The 22,356-nt window shown below is 39.0% G+C and overlaps 1 protein-coding gene across 3 annotated transcripts in view; it reads right to left on the bottom strand.

Annotated features, from left to right (window-relative positions):
* The window catches only part of ADCY8 (adenylate cyclase 8), a 257,458-nt gene that overhangs the window by 189,449 nt on the left and 45,653 nt on the right, over window positions 1-22,356 (bottom strand). For all 3 annotated transcript variants that reach the window (XM_056129531.1, XM_056129606.1, XM_056129677.1), the window contains exon 2: window positions 5,940-6,089. In XM_056129531.1, the coding sequence (XP_055985506.1) occupies window positions 5,940-6,089 (150 nt within the window). The remainder of the gene's footprint in view (window positions 1-5,939; window positions 6,090-22,356) is intronic.

Genomic DNA, 22,356 nt, shown 5'->3' with positions numbered 1-22,356 from the left:
GATATAAGGTGACGTGATACTGAAAAATAGAGTAAGTTAAAGATTTAACAGTCAAGGAGAGATTATATACCTGGTTTTAGAGAAAAGAAAACCAGACATAAAAATACTATACTTGTATATATGTATCTACTTGTACTTCATTTTCAGTGAAATAATGTTTGTAAAAAAGAGTACATGGAGAGAGAGAGAGAGAGAGCGAGAGAGAGAGAGAGAGAGATCACAGAGGTTAAGGAAGGAACATGCCTTGCATGCAGCCAATGCAAATTTAATTCCCGGAACCACATGATACTCTGATAATCACTGGGTCTATTTCTGAAGGCCACTGAGCAATGATAGGTGTACTTGGAGGTCTTTGACCACTGCTGATATATTCTGAGTAATACTGGCCCTGCAAAACTCAAGCGTTACTACAACCCTGGGGCCTCATATTGGGCTGTCAGTCTAACTGGCAGTGAACTGCCAAAAGGGACCCCCGGATCTCCTGAGCACAATCTTATAATAAACCTTATAATTATGCACTCATGTTATGTTAATAGTCTCTGCTTTTTTCTTCCTGCCCATTCATCTTGTGTTTTCATATTTGACTCCTCTGCAATTTGAGGAATTTAAATGAAACATATATCCAATATTCAAAGAATTTATAATGTATAAGAGGAAATTAATGCCATAGAATAATGTAGAAAGAGGTTAATTTCATAAATAAATATACAAATAAAACAATCATAGAGGCGACAGCTGAAGTCTCTGAGGATCTTTGAGGAAAAGGTGACATTTAATATTTGCTCTGAAAATTGAATGGGGTTTGGGGTGAGAGGAAAATAACAATGAGTAGAGAAAGTGGAGTCAAGACATGAGTGCAGTAAGATAATAATAACAGTGTTTCATAAACAGAGCATTGAAATATAAACTAGAGAATGGTTAGTACGAAAAATATGACTAACAGATTAAAAATAAATATGCTAGATGGAAGATGGATAGTATTGACTGTAAGAAATAAAGAACAGCAGATAACAGCTTGATGAATGGAGGTTCAAAACTTTTTTTGAATAATAATAAAGACATATACTTCTAGTTTGAGCAGAAAAGAAAAACATTTTGAAATTCTGCCCACTTTTAGGTCAGTCTTGATTCTTAAGGAAATTAATGTCAAGGTTCTGTCTTATTAGTTAATAGCTACCTGAAGCTTTAAAATCAACTCTCTAGATGTGATCAAGTATCAAAATGAATCAAACCAGTCAATATAGAAATAGAGACCTAATTTTTACATTCAATCTACTGTCCAAACTACTAAATTATGTCAGTATTGTTGAACAGAGATACTTATGTTAAATAGAATTGCTTTAATACAGTTGAAACATCTGTTGCGGTTAATAATAATCTTCCTGCTGCTGCAACATATGGTAACATCAAATACTTTTTTCCAAAGCCCCCCAGAGCTTCTGAGACACCTCAAAATGCCACAATTACCATAAGTAGGTCTCAGCAGTTCTCAAAAGTTGAAAGAAAAATAATTAATTCATTTTAATATTTAAAATAAATATGAGCCATTTGGATCATTGGGGAAGAGAAGTGGGATACAAAAGCTATAATAATTAGAATCCAACTCCCACAGGGAGATTTTCTAAGATGAGGCTTTCCAAGGAAAATTTCCTTGGCAGATCTGCCTAAAACACATGCTCAGTTTAACCCAGTATCTCCTGAAGTGGATCAAAGTCCTCCCTGCACCAAAGTCACAATGGGCGCAAGGTCTTTACTTTATACAGTAGAATTATTACAACTTGATCTTCATGTAGATAGAAGTTAACCCAGCAGCCAAAGTTTGAGTTCAATATAACTCAGTTAAATAAACATTATCAGAAAATTTTCTATGACAGCCACTGTGCTGAATAAATAGCAGAGAATTTGATAAATTGGAGTAGCTGCCTTTAAGTAGTTCTTATTTCCTGTGGAGAGAGAGGAATTCAGAGAAGTAAATGTCATGAAATATGACAGGATCTATGGCAGGGTTAACTCTTAAGCAGTCCGGAAGCACAAGACAAACATCACAACTTTAAATGAGGTTGTAAAAGCAAATCTCTTAGAGAAAGGAATGCTGATAAAGTTCTCTCAAGGTGGAGAAATTACTCTGAATACAACTAGTAGGAGATGGGCTTTCCCAGCTGTAAGAATCACATGGCACAGAGAACTAAAGGAGCAGTTGTCATTTTGGTACCATTACAAGACCTAGTAGGTGGAGAAAAACCTGCCCTGTTGGTCACACAAGAGAAGGTTTATATAAATGGAAAGTCACATTATGATTTTGGAAAGAATGATTTGATATCCTAAATATGTAAATTATAATAAATCATTCTTTAATTAAAAATTAATTATAAATTTAATTATGATTATTAAAATGTTACAAAAATAATGGAATATACTTAAACCTTACAATTACAATTGTCAAGGGCTAGAACCTAGAGGGTTTAGTTGGATCATATGTGGAGGATTTGGATTTTATCTTGGAGGGACTATGGCCACTAAAAGGTCTTCCCACAGAGAAGAGGGAAGTCAAAGCCCTTATTGAAGCATTCTTTCTAATAAGCCTGCTGTTTGGGGCTAATATCTGCTCATCCATAATCTTTGCCACAACCCTTGAAGGAAGTCTAGTTATCATGTTCATCTTATACCCCCAAATCAAGGTTTCTCTTCTTTATCTCCCGCTATTTATTTTGGCTACTTCCAATTATGCTAAGAGGGGGCATATATGCATGCCAAAGACCAAACCCATGTTAACCATGTGCAAGGCAAGTACCATCCACCCTGAACTATCTCTCTGGCCCATAAATCAAGTTCTCTTGAGTTGTTTTTGATTAGGATTTTTAACTGCAACAGCCAGACTATGTACATTCTCAGATGAGTCCTCCTGGAACTGAATTATGCTGTCTCTATTGAGTATGATTATACTATTGAGTATGATTATACAGAATCTTTTATAGTATAGTATACTATAAAACCAAGCTCTCAGAAGAGAACAATACAGTCTCCTGCCCTTGCGCCCAGCTGTCCTCACTGGGGCCCCTTGCGGGGGGGGGGGGGGTGTCGGGTTGAGTTTCCCTCCCTGCCCCAAGCAGAGCCCTGGCAGCTGAAGACCTCTGGAACCCAGCCACAGCCATGCTAAGACCACAGATCTTTGAAGTAAATTAACTCATAGCTATAAAAAAATGGTTTAGGCAGACAAGCAGGGTACAACTTGTCAAAACTCAATTCCTACTGCTGAGTGTTATTGCCAGCATTATTATCAGAGTCAGAGAGGAAACTATTGAATTTCCATATTCTATATGGACTTCAGAGGATTCCTAGGTTAATGTATAAAACAATATGAGCCTTATAAATAAAGTGTTGTAGTTGCACTGAATATCCTTGTAAAATAATTTAGAAAAGTAACTTTAAGAAAGGCATCAGCTTCTATAATAAACATAAGTACCTCCCAGCCTGTATATTATGTCCTTCTGCTAAACAGCAGTTGCCAGACTACATATCATTCTTTCCTTGGGTCTGTGGAAATTTGGAGAATACAGCCACATTACTAACTTATTCAACTCTTTTTGATGCTCTAGCACAATCAGAAGAGCAATTGATGACTGAATTATGTTATATTTTTCTTGCATCTACTTTAAAATTTATCAAATCATTAGTAAGTAAAGTTTGGTATAAGTGTTTATTAATAGGATAACTGTGAAATAACACTGCTTTGTCCTTCCTGCATCACCTCAGGTAGTTTAGGTATATTGGGTTGCTCCCATCACATTGCTCCCATTCCTCTGTGTTTATTTGTAACTTCTTTCTTTGTGCTCTGTTGACTTGTAAATATTGTTTTTCTCTTCTCCCTAATTGCTTTGCACAGTTTATTCAGAGCAATGTCCTTTTTGTATGGACATAAGAAGAAAGCCTATTCTATGCTTTTGTAACGTAACTCTCAGTGATATTTTCCTCCTGGGCATCTGCTCTCTCACCTAAGCCTCAGCTGCCCTTACTTCCTAGCATCCCCACAAGCAGGGTCCCAATGAGGGACTGGATGTATCCAGGGCAAGCAGTAAGCTATGTGCTACGCTGGCATCAAGATGGGCCTGGCCAAAGTGCCATAATGCTTAACTATAAGTTAAGAGCTTGGTCATGGACTGATGCTGTCATGATCCAAAAAGTAATAACTGGATTTGGACCCGACTCGGGTTAGGAATGATTAATCTGGCCTGAGTGCTGTAGTCTGAGTCTGTGGCAAGATTGATTGTTCAATACCTCTTTTGCAAAACCAGAAGAACAACTGTGGTAAGTTGTCTTGGAAGTTAACTCTTTAATTTGACATTTAGGAAATATTGGAAACACATTACATAACTGCCTTACTAAGCTCAGGCTTTCCCTCTTTTCGATCATTTAAGTTGGATGTCTTGAAATCACACTGATGTCATGATGTAAATGAAAGTGGAAATCCTTATCATTTCTAATCTTTATTCTTTTGAACTTGGTGGAAAGAAGAAAAAAAATGATAAGGTACAGAGGTGAGGCTTACTGGCAACTAGAACATAGTGAAAAGTATTCTCGAATTTCTGTCACCTCTACCTTGCTTCCTAGTTGAGCTTGTGGAATCCCCAAATGTGACCCAACTTCCTGTTGTCAATGACTTGTTTGTATATGGATGATTTCACCATTGTCTTCACCTCAGATGAGATACTTTGCATAAAATAATACAAAATTATAAGCCAGTTTATTATTTTTGTAGTTGAAATTTAAGTTAGTCTTTTGTTCTGAGATCTAAGAAAATTACGTTAAAGTATTATGTTAAAGTATTTATTGTATGTTGACTCCCAACAGTAGTATCTAAGATAGCTATCTTTCTGTCAGTCAATGCTAAAATAAGTTTCCATTGACATTTGATCTCCATTTCAGGTTTCCCTGAAAACTTGGCAGGTGGGTAAAGAAGGCATAGGTTTCAATGAGACCACTCGGGGCTTGAAAGCTTTTCTTAGTTGTTTGGTTTTATAGTATGCATAAGAAAGCTCAGAGGCTTCATTTCTCCATTGTCTCTAATGTAGTATGGTAATAAAAACATTATTCCTGAACAGTCCCCTTAGTCATTAAAAGTATTGTGCATGGTGCCCTTGCAGCCCACTGAAGAATTTCTATTAGTATGTATCACCGTCACTGTATCACTGTCATCCTGTTCATTGATTTGCTCAAGCAGGTGCCAGTAACGTCTTCATTCATCCCTGTCACATGCATATTGGGGGCTCTTTCAGGGTCAGGGGAATGAGGACCATCATTGTTACTGTTTTTGGCATATCGAGTACACCACAGGTAGCTTGCCAGGCTCTGCCATGTGGGCAGGATATTCTCAGTAGCTTGTCAGGCTCTCTGAGAGAGATAGAGGCTTTTGGGGCACCCATTAATCACCAAAACGAGTAACAAGTCTTACAATGGAGACGTTACTGGACCTGCTCGAGCAAATCAATGAACAACGAGAGGGTAGTGTTTGTTTTGTTTGTTTATTTTTTCTGAAAATAGGGATAAAATCTTTAGCACTATAAATATACTTGCTCTGCTAAGAACTTACTAAACTTTGACTCATGATGTTGTGAAAATTGTATGATAAATAACTTACAGTTTAAAAATGAGGAGATTCGAAGTTGGAGAATAAATTCTATGTTTTAGAAATGCTAAAACAAAGATGTCAATCAAAGGTGTCAGAAAACCACTCTTTAGAATTCTATTTACTTCTTGTGGGGTAAATTAAACAAGGAGCAGAAGACCAATCTGCTTTGATCTTCAGTTCTATAGCTATTTTTGAATTGAGAATCCCATGAAAAACTGGAAGTCAAGATATCTTTCAGGGGGGGAAATGGCATCATAGAATTCAGACAATGGCTAGGAGCTTCAGTGAGATACACAGCCTTTCTGATCAGTACCTGTCTTTGATTTTCTGTCTCTAGACGCAGCCTTGCTTCGACACACCTCCGAGTTTCCAGGAAGGCTTGACGCTGGGCTCGATCTGACAGGTAACTGATGAAGATTCCAGCTGTGTTCATACACATAAATAATACAGCTTGTGCCACAACCTGAAACAGGATTGAAAACATAACCTGGTCAGGTGAATTAATCAAGAGCTGTTTGGAAGCAAACAGAAAAACAATAAACAAAAATTTCCAAGGTAAGTGTTAGCATAGTAATCCAATAATTGAGCATCAGAATCCTGCTCTTGCTTCATTCCCTGGGGAAAAATGGTACCCCCTTCAACCAACTTAACCAATTTATAGCTTTTCACTCCCTAAGCTTGGATTTGAAAACATAAGGGGATTTCTTTCTCTCTATTTTACCTTACCTTTCCTTTTCACAAGCTTTATTTTGGGATTTTTTTAAGAGTTGGATGACTTTCCTTTGTTGTGCCCAAGTTTCAGATTCCCAATTGCGGAGAGACCTAGTTCCACACACAATAATGCAAAAGCAAAGAAACTTATTTACTAGCCCGAGCTAGGGTTCAAGTCTCATCCAACACAGCGGAGTCTTGACAAGGACCCCGACTCCAATTCACAAGCAGTTTATATAGGGTTCAGTTAAGAAGCAGTTTATATACTGGTCTATTTTTAGCATTGCCCTATTACCACAGTGGTTAGCAATTAGACAGCAGGTACTAGTAACGGATTGGGGTTCTTTCCAAGAAGGGCGCGGCAACCCCTCATGACTGGCCAGATCCAACTGCCCAATTTCTTACCTAGGTGAATTACTCAATTGGGAATTTACCAGAAACTACAGTGCAGCTCTGGGGAAACAGAAACTGAGGCCTGGCTGAGACTTAATGTTAGCTGCTGCCTGTCATGCCGCCTGAGGGCATCAGTTTGGCCCTCATATCTTGACCTCCCTCCCTCCCTCCCTCCCTCCCTCCCTCCCTCCCTCCCTCCCTCCCCTTCCTTCCTTCCTTCCTTCCTTCCTTCCTTCCTTCCTTCCTTCCTTCCTTCCTTCCTTCCTTCCTTCTTGTCTCTCCCTCCCTCCCTCCCTCCTTCCCTCCTTCCCTCCCTCCCTCCTTCCCTCCTTCCCTCCCTCCCTCCCAATTCCTTTCTCCTTTTCTCTCCTCTCTCCCCTCTCCCTCTTTCCTCCACTTTGCCCCACTCCTACAGCACTCAACTCAGTCAATAGCCTAGTGATGCAATTCTCAGGACTTGGTGCTGGCGCTGGTGCTGGTGCTGATCAGAGTCACTCTGATCTTGTCTGTGGGCCACTGGGGCCATACCTGGCAATGCTGGGTGGGGTATGTATTACCTAGAATCAAACACACGCCACGCAGTCTCTACCTCTTAGACCAGCTCCCTCACATCCTCAGTTCTTTTCCTGCTGTGCTTTATCCTTGCATGCTGTGCACAAAGTGGAATCACATATATCTTAGATTGCTTTTTCACTTACTATTTGCCACTTTGGATTATTGCTTCTAATAATACAGAGACAATGCTTGTCATTGGTGTCAACATACAGTGCTCCATGCGGTGTCTGTTAACTGCTGAGTAACTAACACCACATGCTAGATTATTTATTGAAGAATAATTGAATGGATTAATAGCTTTTTCATATAACGCTGAGAATAATTTACAAGATATACTGGAACAACTATTATAATGTTCACAGTAGAAATGATAATGTAAAATATGAAAGACTATACTTGACAATAATAACAACAAATGTGTATGAAGTGGGGGGAAAAGCTCTAAAGAATACAGTTTTACAAAGGATAAAGGACAGAGTTATTTCTGGTAAAGGGATGCTATTATTAACTATGTAAATGTGTTTAGAGCTATAATCTCATTACAATCAAAATCCAAAATTGAACCTTGAAAAAACAATTCAAAAGTATATTTAAAAGAATATATGATGCCAAAGACGTTTTTACAAAAGGGATTAGAAAGACCTCCCCAAACAGTAGGAAATATATACTACCGTGATACAGTAACTGAACTTGTATAAGAGTAAGCATCAAATGAAAAACTAATAGAATAAAACTGAGTTTCCTACTCAAATAATACTGAGTTTATTTGTGATGTACATAGCTCAATAGCTCAATAGGACACATAATGAGATTTGGAGATGAACGCTGGACTAGAGCCATTACGACTGGATTCCACGGGACATCAAAAGATCGTGTGGCTGCCCACCTACAAGATGGTCAGACTTTTCGTCAAGACTCTGAATGATTGGTTTGAGGTTCTTCGTTATCCTAGAACGAGCAGATATCATTGGGCTACACTAGCATGCGACAGGGACGAATTGAGACGTTACTGGTGTCCGCTCAAGCAAATCGATGAGTAACAGAATGACAAGTGATCAAGTGCTCAAGTGATCAAGTGATAGCTCAATTAATTAAGCGGAAAAATAAGTCAGTAAAATAATAAGTGTTTAATTAGCAGAAAAAAATGTTGATAATTACCTTACTCACTATTAATTGATATGTCTATTCCAAATTATTAATGAAGTAAGACTGCATCAGATAGAGGCTTGAACTGATACTGCTCAGAGCATATGTAATATGTTCTCTTTCTAGTGAAGGAATGATGTGCCCCTTTGGTTGTTGGTTATTTTTGGCCACACCCAGAAGTTCTCAGGCTTTACTTCTATACTCTGCACTCAGGGCTCACTTCTGCAGTGCTTATGGGATTATATGAGGTGCTGGGGATTGAACCTAGGGCAGAAATATGCAAGGCAAACACTGACCTGCTGTACTATTTCTCTGGCTCTTAAGCCACATTTTTCTACAAAGTCTAATCTTTGGTTTAATGTATTTTAAAATTCTGAATATTCACTATGAATTGTTTTCATGCAGCTTAAGAAATGGCTCAGAGTATCACAAAGTATTAAATGTTTATATATATATATATATATATATATATATATATATATATACCTTCACAGATTTTATTTCTGTTGTTTTCTTTGTAGGGTTATTAGTGTAAGGGGATTAGGGAGTCAACTCTGGAAATTAGAGTTAGTCTTACATTCCATCTCCATTCTTTCCCCACAGAGTTACTGAGGTAAGCCATTTCTCTCATTAAAAGAATAGGTATGCTGCACAACTTGGAGCCTAGCAGTCTAGCCCATTGGTTAAGGACATGGATTCCTCAAAATGTCATCAACTTGTTGTATGAACTTGGTCCAAACAGTCAATTTTTCCTGCCTTCAAAATCGCTCCCTGCTAAAAAAAAAAAAAAATTAAAAAAATTCCTCCCTGATAAACCAGGAATACCTCCCTAAAATCGTGACTGTGTAACTTATGAGAGCAATGAGCAAAAGGCCTTTAACACAATTATTGATCAATTTGTGTTAGTTATATTTGTAACTAAGTTCTTGTTTATGGCTGTGTTTGCAGTAATAGGTAAGCAACATGGGCGAATCCATAGTTCAGAAAAGTGATGAGGCAATTTGAGAATAGTGGTCATCACTGTTGGATAAGCTCACCTTTGAGGTGTTGGTGGAAAATGGGCTGGAAGAGTAATAAACAGGGCCTATGAGAGTAGGAAAAGCAAATAAAGGAATAAACATTCAATAACATCCTCCACCAGAGTGGCGGGTTCCTCCACAACTGTCAACCCTCTAACCACACTTCCTACCTTCCCTCTATAAATACCACATTCTAAATTAGAAAAAGAAATGATAACTAGTATGTAAAGAAGCTTAAAAAACAGAACAATACAGCAGTGAAACTTAAAGGACTAGTTAAGAAAAAGGCAAAAATATGAAATATGCTAAATGAAGATTAAACAATACAAAAATACTTAATGATAAAAAAAACTTAAGGGAAAAAAGAGCCCCAAGTTCAATGACTGGTAGCCTGAAAAATTACCTAATAATGAAGTGAAAATGCAGTCTTTCAGTCTTTTTAGTTTTTATTTTTATTTTTTAAATTTTATTTTATTTTTTATAAAGTTGTTGACAATAATCCATTACACTTAATATTCAAACACGAATCCCATCACCATTGCACCTTCCCACCATCATAAGAGGAAAGTATGTGAAGATTGTTGTATTTCATCTTGGAGCCATTAAACCCTTGTATAAGAGATTACAAACATGCATGTTAAACCAAAACAAATGTGTGCTACTTTGGTACATGAGTGGTATAAAGTATGAGAGGTGGCTCCAGGAATTCTGAAATATAGAATACGATTATAGAGCAGAGTCAGTCATGGTAAGGTCCATGTTGCTCTCTTTTGGAAGCTTTATTTCAGTCTCTGTGTCTTGGCCACTGATGAGATTATATGGCAACAGGAGCAGTTTGTGGGTGTGACTGCCAAGCTACTGGAAAACCTGGGAGCTTTGGGAAAGAGGCCCAGTCCTGCTCTGAGCGAGCCTGGAGATTTCAGTCATGGATCCTGCATACCTGGGTTTTTCTGAGTTTCCCTTGAGTGTGAGGCTTATCCAAGCTTGTGGAGAGTGGCGTTGAGTATGGCTGCACTTCGGTTCTGGAAGTTTGAGGCTTCTGGAGATTCTTTCCTTTTCTTTCTTCCTTTCTTCCTTTCTTCCTTTCTTCCTTTCTTCCTCCCTCCCTCCCACCCTCCCTCCCACCCTCCCTCCCTCCCTCCCTTCCTTTCTTTCTTTCTTTTTTGATCGAATCATCATGAGATACAGTTACAGACTTTCATGGTTATGTTTCAGTCATACAATGAATGATCAAGCACCCATCCCTCCACCAGTGCACATTTTCCAACACTAATGTTCCCAGTATACCTCCTGCCATTCCCATCTCACCCCCTGCCTCTGTGGCAGGCACATTCCTTCTAACTCTATACTTTTGGACATTATGGTTCGAAATACAGATACTAGGAGGTCATCATGCTTGATCCTTAGTCAACTTTCAGCACGTTTCTCCCATTCTGAGTGATCCCTCCAATTATCATTTACTTTGTGGTCCCTTCTCCATCCAAACTGCCTTTTCTGTCAGCACATGAGGCAGACTTCCAAACCATAAAGCAATCCTCCTGGCCCTGTCTCTATGCTCCTTAGGTGTTAGTCTCATATCATGTTGTTTTATTTTTCATAGATCATTGTAGTCATTCCATGTCTGTCCCTCTATTTCTGACTATAGCATGATACTCTCATTTTCCATCCCACTTGTAAGCAAATTTCATGATTTCATGTCTTCTAACAGCTGCATAGTATTCCATTGTGTAGATGTACCAAAGTTTCTTTAGCCAGTAATCTGTTATTGGACACTTGGGTTTTTTCAATTTCTGGCTATTGTGAACAGTGTTGCAATAAACATACAAGTGTAGATGTCATTTCAACTGTATTTTTCTTGCATCTTATATTCCCAGAAGTGGTAATGCTGGGTCATATGGGAGCACAATTTTTAGTTGTTGGAGGAATGTCTGTTTTGTTTCTCAAAAAAGCTGGACTAGTCGGCATTCCAACAAACAATGAATGAAAATCCCTTTCACCCTGCATCTGCACCAGCAATGGTTTTTCTTGTTCTTTTGGATGTGTGCCAGTTTTTGTGGTGTAAGATGATATGTCATGTTTTGATCTTCACCTCCCTAATGATTAGCGATTTAGAGCATTTTTTAAGGTGCCTTCTGGCCATTTGTATTTTGTTTCTTAGGAAGTTTCTGTTCATTTATTCTTCCCATTTTTTTGATGGGGTTGGAAGATTTTTCTTGTAAAGTCCTACTGGTGTCTTGTATATCTTATATATAGCCCCTATCTGATGGAGATTGCGTATATTTTTCCTCATCCCGTGGGCACTTTCCATATTTTTGTCACTTTTTTTGAGGTACAGTATAGTTTAATGTAATTTAAGTAGTTTAATGCAGTTCTGTTTGCTTATATTTGCTTCCACTTGCTTGGTCAGTGATGTTTCATCCTTGAAGATACCTTTACCTTCAATAGCATGGAGAATTCTGCATACATTTCCCTCCATGTACTTTATGGATTCAGGTCTGATATTGAGGTCTTTAATCCATTTTGATCTGACCTTTGTGGTTAGCATTAAATGGAGGTCTGAGTTCACTTCTTTGCATGAAGTTATCCAGTTTTGCCAGCAGCACTTGTTAACGAGGATTTCCTAGCTCCACTTCACATTTCTTGCTCCTTTATCAAAGATTAAGTGATCATATACTTGAGAGGCTGTGTCAGAATACTCAACTGTTCCACTGGTGTGCAGGTCTGTTTCTATTCCAATATCATGCTGTTTTAATTGCTACTGCTTTGTAGAACAGTTTGAAGCTGGGGAAAGTAATGCCACCCATCTTCTTTTTCCCAAGGATTGCTTTAGTTATTCATGGGGCTTTGTTGCTCTATATGAATTTCATGAGTGTTTTGTCTCTTCTTTGAAAATGTCATGGGTATCCTGATAGGGACCACATTAAATCTATATAATGCTTGGGGGAATATTGACATTTTGACAATGTTAATCCTACAGATCCATAGCAGGGGATGTGTCTCTATTTCCAAGTGTCCTCTTTTATTTCTTGAAGTAGTCTTTTGTAATTTTCTTTGTGTAGTTCCTTCACCTCTTTTTTAGTTAAAGCTTCACCTCTTCACCTCTTTTTTTAGTTAAAGCTAATTCCAAGGTACTTGATTTTCCGAGGCACTACTGTGAATGGGACTTTTTTTTTGGTTTTTTAAATATCTTTTTCTTCTCTTTCATTGTTTGTATATAGAAATGCCATGGACTTTTGAGTACTGATTTGTAACCTGCCACTTTACTATACAAACATATTGTTTCTAGAAGCGTTTCTATAGAGCCTTTAGGATTTTCTGTTTATAGTACCACGTCATCTGCAAATAGTGATAGCTTGACTTCTTCCTTTCCTATCTGGATACCCTTTACATGTTTTCTTGCCTAAATGCTATGGCAAGTACTTCCAGTACTATAAGATAACATTAGGTTTGTCCTACCTCCCTGGCCCCAGGGAGCTTGGGTTTGTTGATTACTCCCATCTCTATATTTATCTATAACCTCTCTCTTTGTGTTTTGCTCCCCCAAATAGTTAATTACCTTTTGTTTCCTGATCAAACACTGTTGACTTGTAAATATTGTTTTTCTCTTCTCCTTAATGTCCTTTGCAGAGTTAGTTACTTCAGGTCTGTTATCTTTTGTATGGACACAGGAAGACAGTTAAAAAGACATATTTTTATAACTTGAGAGTTATTTGACTTCAGATAATATTACTTCCTGGACATCTGTTCTCTTGACTGAAGCCTCAGTTGCCCTCACTTTCTAGATCCCCAAAAGTAGGGTCATGACCAGGGACTGGTTGGACCCGGGGCAAGCTGTGTGCTACCCTGGCATCGAAATGGTCCAAGCCAAAATGCCATAATATTTACCTATAAGTTAAGAGCATAAACATGGACAACTGCTGTCAGAATCCAAAGAGTAATAACTAGATACGGCCCCTGCTAGGGTTAGGAAAGATTAATTTGGCCTGAGCTCTGTAGTTTGAGACCTATAGCGAGATGTCCCCAGGAGAACTGCCCTAGAAACCTAAAATATATCTCTTACTGTGTTCATACCAAATAACAAATATTAGGAAGTAGAATTAAGATGTTATTCAAGTTCTGGGTCTAAGGACAGAAGAAACAAACCTTAAGTGTTGTTTTACCCTGGAGGGCTACAGGTGGTCAGAAAAAATATGTTGATTGCACTTCCTGAAAGGGGAGGTTGAGAGGTGTGTGAAGAAAAGTTGGAGGTTAGGAGGTGTGGTTAAAAGAGGTGCTGGAAGTGGAAGCTGGGGCTGAGTAAAAGGTTGGAGAGGTGAGCCAAAGTGAGGAGTTGGAGAGATACTAGAGACAATAAGGCTGTGAGTTGGGGTACAGAGAGACTTAGCAAAGAGAACAGAGGATACAGGAATGAAGGACAGTGTGAGACTAGAATGAGAAGCTTAGAGATACTGGAAAAGGCACGTGAGGAGAATGGAATAAATGGCAACTGATCACTAACCAGCCTGGCCCTTGTTCTTCCTTCTTCTGCCCATGTCAACGGCCATCCCAGGTGAGGAATTGGCTTGAGAGCACTGAACACGGGTGGCGAGAGAGAGTCGCCTGGGAGCCCATTAACCCTGAACTCGGACTTTCCACACAGTAGTATATTAAAAAGAAGTGGTGAGAGTGGGCAACATTGTATTGTTTCTGATCTTAGAGGTAATGCTTTTATTCTTTCCCTGTTATGAATAATGCTTGCTGTGAACTTGTGGTAGATGGCTTTGACTATATTGAGGAAAGTTCTTTCGACTCTTAGTTTGCTGAGATTTTTTTTAATCATTTATGGGTACTGGATCTTGTCAAATGCCTTCTTTGCATCCATTGATATGATCATATGATTTTATCTTTCCTTTTATTGATATAGTTTATTACGTTGATTGACCTGTGAATGTTAAATTCTCTTGCATCCCCGGGATAAATTCTACTTGGTCGTGGCATATGATCATTTTGATGAGTAGTCGGATTCTATTTGCTAGTGTTTTGTTGAGGATCTTTGCATCTGTATTCATCAGGGATATCAGCGTGTAATTTTCCTATTTTGTTATGTCTCTGCTTTTGGTAGGAGGATAATATTTGCCTCATAGAAGCTGTTTTCGGAATTGTTTCTGTTTATTAAATTTCTTGGAAAAGCTTGAACAGGATTGGGAGCTTTGAAAGAATTCACTAGTGAATGCATCTGGGCAAAGGCTTTTGTTTTTTGGGAAATTTTTGATTACTATTTCAATTTCCTTGACAGTGATAGACCTGTCCAGGTATTTGAAGTCTTCTTGGGTCAGGTTTGGGAGATTATAGGAGTCCAGGAATTTATTCATTTCTTCGAGGATGTCTTGTTTTGTGTCATAAAGCTTCTCAAAGTAATCTCTGACAATTCTTTGAATTTCTGTGGTTTCTGTTATGATGTTCCCCTTTTCACTTCTCATTCTGTTTATTAGGGGGTCTCTCTCTCCCTCTCTCTCTTTTTCTCTCTCTCTCTCTTCTTTCCTTGTGAGTCTGGCTAGTGGTTTATTGATCTTGTTTATTTTCTCAAAGAACCAACTCTTGTTTCATTGATCTTTCAGATTTTTTTTTTTTGGTTTTCCACATTGTTAATTTCTGCTCTAAGTATTATTAATTCTTTCCTTCTGCCTGGTTTGGGCTCCTTTTGTTGGTCATTCTCCAAGATCTTAAGCTGTGAGGTTAAGTTACTTACGTGGTTTTGCTCTTTATGAGGAATGCTTCTAAGATTATATTTGCTCGAGCGGGCCCAGTAACGTCTCCATTGGAGACTTTGTTGTTACTGTGTCTGGCATATCGAATACTCTCGGTAGCTTGCCGGGCTCTCCGAGAGGGGCGGAGGAATCGAACTCGGGTCGGCCATGTTGGCTTCATGCAAGGCAGACGCCTTACCCGCTGTGCTATCGCTCCAGCCCGTAATACTTTCCTCTTAACACTGCTTTTGCTCTGTCCCTTAGGTTCTGGTAACTCATGTCTTAATTCTCATTAGTTTCCCGGAATCTTTTGATTTCCTTTCCAAGCCACTCATTGTTCAGTACTGAGTTGTTTAATTTCCAGGTATTTGATTTGAATTTCTGTTTCTGTATGTGATTCACTTCTATTTTCAGAGCATCACGGTCTGTAAAGATCGTTCATACAATTTCTATTCTCTTAATTTTATGGAGGTTTGTTTTGTGGTCTAATGTGTGGTCTATCTTGGAGAATGTCCCATGTGCACTTGAGAAGAACATGTATTCAGCTTTTGGTGGATGAAACGTCATATATATATATATATATATATATATATATATATATATCTACCAAACTCCTGTCTTCCATTTTTTTCCCTCAGATAAAGTGTGTCCTTGCTGAGCTTGAGTCTGTTTGTTCTATCGAGAGCTGATAAAGTGATGTTGAAATCTCTGATACTATTGTGTTGCTATCAATGTCTTTCTTCAAGTGTATAGGCAGTCATTTTAAGAATTTTGCTGGTTCCTCATTAGGTGGATATAATTTATGAATGTGATTTCTTCGTGATGTACAGATCCTCTGATCGTTAAAAATGATCTTCATTGTCTCTCTTAACCTTCTTCAGTCTGAAATCTATGTGATATTATATTAGTATGGCCACTCCAGCTTTTTTGAGGGAGTTGTTTGCCTTTAGAATTGTTTTTACAGCCTTACGCATGGAATCTGTGTTTGCTCTGACTGTTCAGATATGATTCTGAGGCAGCCAAATGTTGGGTTCAATTTTCGGATCCATCCTGTCACTTTGTGTCTTTAATTGGTGCATTTAGTCCATTGACATTGAGATTAATGATAGGCGGTTTTGTCCCATCTTTCTGCCAAAGTTTGGTTTGAGGGACTTGTCTTGTATTATTACAGTAGCCCATTTAGTTGCTCTTGTAACCACAGTTTTGAGGCTATGAAGTCCCTATGTTGTTTGTCTGTGAATCTGTGCATTGTTTCTTCTAATATGAATGACAGACTAGCTGGGTAAAGTATTCTTCGTGAGGTATTTATTTTATTGAGGTATTTATTTTATTTTTTTATTTTATTGAGGTATTTATTTTATTTTTTTCACTACCTCCCACCATTGTCTTTGGGCTCTTAAGGTTTCATCATATAAGTCTACTATGAATCTTAGGGATGCTCCTTTATAAACAATTTCTTTCTTTGATCTTACTGCTTTCAGGATTTTGTCTCTGTCTATGGTTTTTGTCATTCTGATAAGGATGTGTGTTTGAGTATTTTTATTTAGATTTCTTTTAGCTGGTACCTTTTGAGTCTCCTAAATCTGTCTGCATGCATTCTTCAGCTCTGGGAGCGTCTCAGCAATAATGTGTTTGACAGTTTCTTCTTAATCAAGGTTTTCTTCCTGTTCCTCTGGGACCCCAATGATTCTTATGTTATTCCTCTTAGCTTCATCCTGACTTTCTCTTGACATCTCTAGGTTTACATCTGTAGGTTTATTTTGAGACTCTTTTTTGTTTTCTGCTGTTGTATGGAGATTCTCTGCACCTTCTCTTGGAGCTCACTGACTCTGTTCATAACAGCTGTTAACTCTGTTGCTGAGGTCTTCCTCTGAGTTTTTATTTCACCTACTAAGTTTTTTCGGTCTGTCATTTCGACTTGTATTTTTATTTGCATTTTCTTTCACTTCTGCTCTTATCAGGATTGTCCTGTTGTTCGTCGATTGCCTCGAACAGGCACCAGTAACGTCTCCTTCGTCCTAGCCCTGAGATTTTAAAAAGTGCCATATTGAAGGTTCTTTCAGGGTTAGGAGAATGAGACCCATCATTGTTATTTGTATTTGGTATTTTGGGTACGCCTTGGGGAGTTTGCCAGATTCTGCCATGTGGGCAGGTTTCATTCGGTAGCCTGCCAGGTTGTCCAAAGTAAGAATGAGATAATAAGCTTCCAGGAGCTGGATTTTATAGTCTCTGGGTCTTGGCCATTGATGGGATTACACGGCAAATGGGGGGAGCAGTTGGTGGGTGTGGCCCTTGCCTACTGGAAGATGGAGGATCTGGGTGGAAAATGCTCAGCCCTGATCCGAGCAGGCTTAGAGATCTCAGCCCCAGGACCCCCATGCCTTTGTTCCTCTGCCGTTACCTTCATGGGTGTGGAGAGTGGTCTCAGCACGGTTGTGGCTGGTTCTGGAGGTCTTTGGCTGCCAGGGCTCTGCTTGGTGCGGGGAGGGAAACTCAACCCAGCCCCCTCCAAGGGGCCCCGGAGAGGAGAGCTAGGCGCGGGGGCAGGAGACTCCTCTTATATATTTCTCTTATATGCTCTTATGTACTCTTGTATTTTATCAGCAGTGTGTTCCATTGCTTCTTTGAACTCCTTATACATTAAAGCTCCATTTTAAATTCATTATCTTTATTTCTTTTATGTAGGAGTACTGCAATTTATTCAGCTACTGATTAGCTGATTGAATTGGGCATGAACTCCACCTTACTTTTTTTCATAATTTTATTTATTTTTCTTCTTATATTTATTTATTGAATCACTGTGGGAAAAGTTACTGAACTTTCAGGTTTAAGTCTCGATCACACAATGACCAAACACCTCTCCCTTCACCAGTACTAATTTTTCACCACCAAACCCCCCAATATATCCCCCTCCCTCCCCTCCCAATGCCGGTGAGGCAGGTGATTTCCACTTAACTCTTCTCTACATTGATTACATTCATTATTTCGACAAAAGATGCACCATTATTGTTTAGAATTCCCCCCCACCAACAATTAGAATTGCTGAAAAGGTATTGTGAAATACTTTTGTTTTTTATAGCTGGTTATGAGAATCATATAATGTCGTGCAGGTGCAATAGTTTAATGCTTGGACCATTCACTTTTTTGCTGCAAGCTGCTGGGCTCTGGACTAAGTCCTTTTGCCTTTGGAGCCATGGTCGTGCTGGAGAACCACTTGTGGGGGGGGGCAACTCGTGACCTTGGTAGGGCGTGAAGGACGAGCCTCTACTGTGCCCCTTCCCATGAGGCTGCAGTTGCCTCCGTCACCGCTGGCTCATGCCTGGCTTTCTAAGAAGCTCTGAGGCGGCAGCCACCTTGCTGCTTGGGGAGAAAAAGGCAGAAGGAAGCAACATCTTTTCCCTCCAAGGGAGGCATGGCGCTGTAGTTTAACGCATGGTCCATTCACTTTTCTGTTGCAAGCTGCCGGGCTCTGCATTAAGTTCTTTTGCCTCTGGAGCCATGGCTGTGCCAGAGAGTCACTCCTGTGGGGCAACTCGTGACCTCGGTAGGGCATGAAGGACGAGCCGGTACCACCCTCCCTTCCTATAAGACTGCATTTACCCCGTCACCGCTGGCTCATACCTGGCTTTCCTATTAGCTCTGAGGCAGCGGCCACCTTGCTGCTGGGGGGTCGGGGGGGTGGGGGAAGGCTGAAGGGAGAAACACCCTTTCCCCTCAGGGAGGCATGGCATCGTAAATTTATTATCTTTCAGGTTATATAGTTCATTGTTATTATTTGATTTATCTGGGCTAGCAACTTCAATCATTAAACGTGGTGAGTTTCTGCATTGTTTTACCATTGCAAACTTTGCGTCTTTGCAATCTTTGCATATTGGAGATTTTTCCCCATATTGTGTATGTTTTTGCCCATGCAATGGGGCTATCTTTGTGTGTTACCATGCTTTATTGCTGATGGAGAAGTTAGTTTTTCCCTCTATGGTCAGAGGCTGGCAGGGGAGGGCAGTTCCCCAACAAGATGCTGGGTGGAAGGGCTTCCCTATGGGTGGAGGGCTGGGATGCAGGCAAGCAGGGGGATAGGTGACTGGTCAGGACTATACATACACACACACACACACACACACACACACACACGCACACCCCTGATGGAGAAGTTAGTTTAACGCTGTATGTTGCCAGGGGTTCTGCTGGGGTGGGGAGGAAACTCAACCCGCCCTCCACACACAAACAACTTGTCCCGGGTGAATGCAGTCTTTTTAGATGTTAAGAAAATGATGGAATCTTTAAAAATGGAATTTAGTAATGCAGAGGACAAGAATAGAAGATTTTTTAAAAAATGGATTAAAAAAATTCTGACATTAGGACAAATGGAAATGAAGTTGTTTTTTTTTTTTAATCACTGTCACTGTCCTCCCGTTGTTCATCGATTTATTCGAGCAGGCCCAGTAAAGTCTCCATTTTGAGACTTGTTACTATGTTTAGCATATCGAATATGTCACAGGGAGCTTGCCAGGTTTTGCCGTGCGGTCGAGAAATAAAATAGTAGCCAACATTTCAGAAATATATTATGCTAATGCAAAAGACTTTTAGACATATTGACATATTTGAGTGTCTACTTTCCTGTATGAAGAGAGACAAAGTGGTCAAATTGTTCCAAGGGTATTTTTTTGGCCATACTCATCTGCTCTTACTCTTTGCTCTGTGATCAAGAATCTCTCCTGGTGGTGCTCAGAGTACCACACGTAGAGCCATGAATCAAACACGGGTTGGCCATGTGCAAGGGAAGCACTATACATACTGCACTCGATTTAGAGTCTTCCAAAAGTAGTTTCCAGCCTAAAATAACTTACTGACTTAGAATCTTCTGCTAATCCCTTTTCATAGGAACTTGAGGGAAACTTCTCTTCAAAGACTCTAATTACATATCAGAAGCTGTGCCTTTGCAAATGCTATTTCCTGGACAATCCCAAAGCAATTCCCTTGTTCTTCTTAACTCTATTTAATAGAAAAGAAAGGTAAGGCTTAGAGAAGTTAAGTAATTATCCAAAATCAAACAACTCACGAGTGGTCACAGGATGACCAACTTTTCTTGTTTACATAAGATACACAACATTTTTTTCTCTTTTGAGGAACCCAGGCGGAGTTTTCATCCATGCTCTACTTTAGGAATTCACAAACTATGTACCAAATAGAACAAGTTAGGTAAGAATATTTTCTTATTTTTTAAAAAGAATTACAAAATTAAGAATGAAGTAGAGAAGAAGAAGAGTGGTCAGATGAAGAGGATTTAATTGCAGTCTTGTCAAAGTTTATTCACTAATTTTTGAATGCCCCACGATTGGCCCTGGACAAAGCAAACATAGATTCTGCCCTTGTAGAGCTAATAGATTACCAGCACCACATGCCTAAATTTTAAATTCTTCCATGTCTTATGCAGATCCTCATTTGGATTTCCTACCAGCAAATATGGTTAGTGCTTATAACTCTTATAATTCCTGGCTCTCGTCCATGTTTTCCTTGAGGCAGTAGCAACTGTCAACTATTGTTGTATCCCATACCTGACAGAGTGGTCATGAGTAAATGTTTGCTGAGAAGACACTCTATGTTAGGACCAGCTGGGAGACTTGACAGGAGAGTCTCCAAAAAGGCCAGGGTGGTCTTTATTAGCTGTGGCTTCCTGGCCAGTGGCACTATTTCAAGCTTATATACTTTGGCAAAGTCTCCCCAGAACTTGTTCTTATTAATAAAAAAATCTGCTACCAGAAAGCCATATAAGTAAAAATAACAGGATTCCAGGCCTTAGTTTTTTTCCATCTGTGAGCAGAACATGAAGTCTTGGGAAATTCTTGTTTTCATACCATTATAATTCCTGGTGACTTAGTGAAAAGACCACCTCCAGGGTTATTATAAATGATGGCCAGTAATCAAAAAAGGGAAGAAGCTTCAGAGAACACAAATAGCAACAATAATTGGCTCTCTCACCATCGTTATTAGATCTCCATGAGAAATGTCAGAACTATGTTTTCCAAACGATCCTGTGGCAATTTCCTCAGAAAGACATGGGTGAATGCCAAGACCAGATGATAACCTTTTCATGGAGCCATTTTGTTAAAATACAAGATTTTAGTTTCCTGATCATATTTATTTTTAAAACCATTTATAACTCTTGCTTACATCAGATATGCAATATTACTTAATAAATAGACCAATGAAAATATAATTTTTTTACCTGTATAGATAAGAGCCAAAGTGATGAGAATTTATTGAGGTAAATAGTAGGTGTGTGATAATAAATGAGTGTATAAACTACTGAATGCATGTCTGCTGAAGATCATCTTTATTGAACTGACTGACTGAAGTTGATTTATAAAAGATGAGTATTACTTAAATAACTTGTCAAGAATATTCATCACTCAAAGGCTATCTACAGTGAGGATAAGATGCATAAGTTTTTTTGTCCTAACGTCCTAAAATGTACTAGATCCTCCAGCATATAATCACATTCATGATTATTTGGGTGAACGGAGTGGGGGACACACCCAGGTGGTGCTTATGTCTTATTCCTGGATCTGTGCTCAGGAATCATTCCCGGCAGTTCATCAAGCAGAGTACTGGGGGTTGCAAAGATGGTCAGGACTGATGAAATATCTGCTTTTGTGGATCTCAGATACAATGGAGAAGAAACATAATTAGACATTGATCACCATGCAATATAAAGAGTGTTAGACCAAAGACACACAATAGCAACAAATGCTAACCAATTAATAGTATTGAGCACCTAATCTGTCACAGGCATGACTTTAAATATTATACTTAATTTACTTAAGTTGCAGAGTAATACAATGAAGCTGCTGATATGATGATGATTACCATAGAATTATTTAAACAGAAAAGTTTTGAGAGTGAAATGGGTCACTCCATCATTCGTCTAGGACCAGAAGTATGAATCTAGGTATGCTAGAGATATGAATCTCAAGGGCCCTTAGAAAGCAAAGACATCCAATTGCACTAATCCCAGATTCATAAGCGAAGAAACTGGGGCAGAGAGCCATGCTTCAAGTAACTGAAGTACCAGATATGGAATTAAGACAGTCATGTTTCAGCATTTACCCTCTTAAGGAATAACATTATACAATAAAGATAATATGCATTACTATAGAAGGAAGGCTCCCTTGAGGGAGGT

The sequence above is a fragment of the Sorex fumeus genome, unplaced genomic scaffold (assembly GCF_029834395.1).
Source record: "Sorex fumeus unplaced genomic scaffold, SorFum_2.1 ptg000002l, whole genome shotgun sequence".
Classification (NCBI taxonomy): Eukaryota; Metazoa; Chordata; class Mammalia; order Eulipotyphla; family Soricidae; genus Sorex; species Sorex fumeus.
Note: the sequence above shows the minus strand (reverse complement) of the source record. Positions and strands in the feature narration are given on the sequence as shown.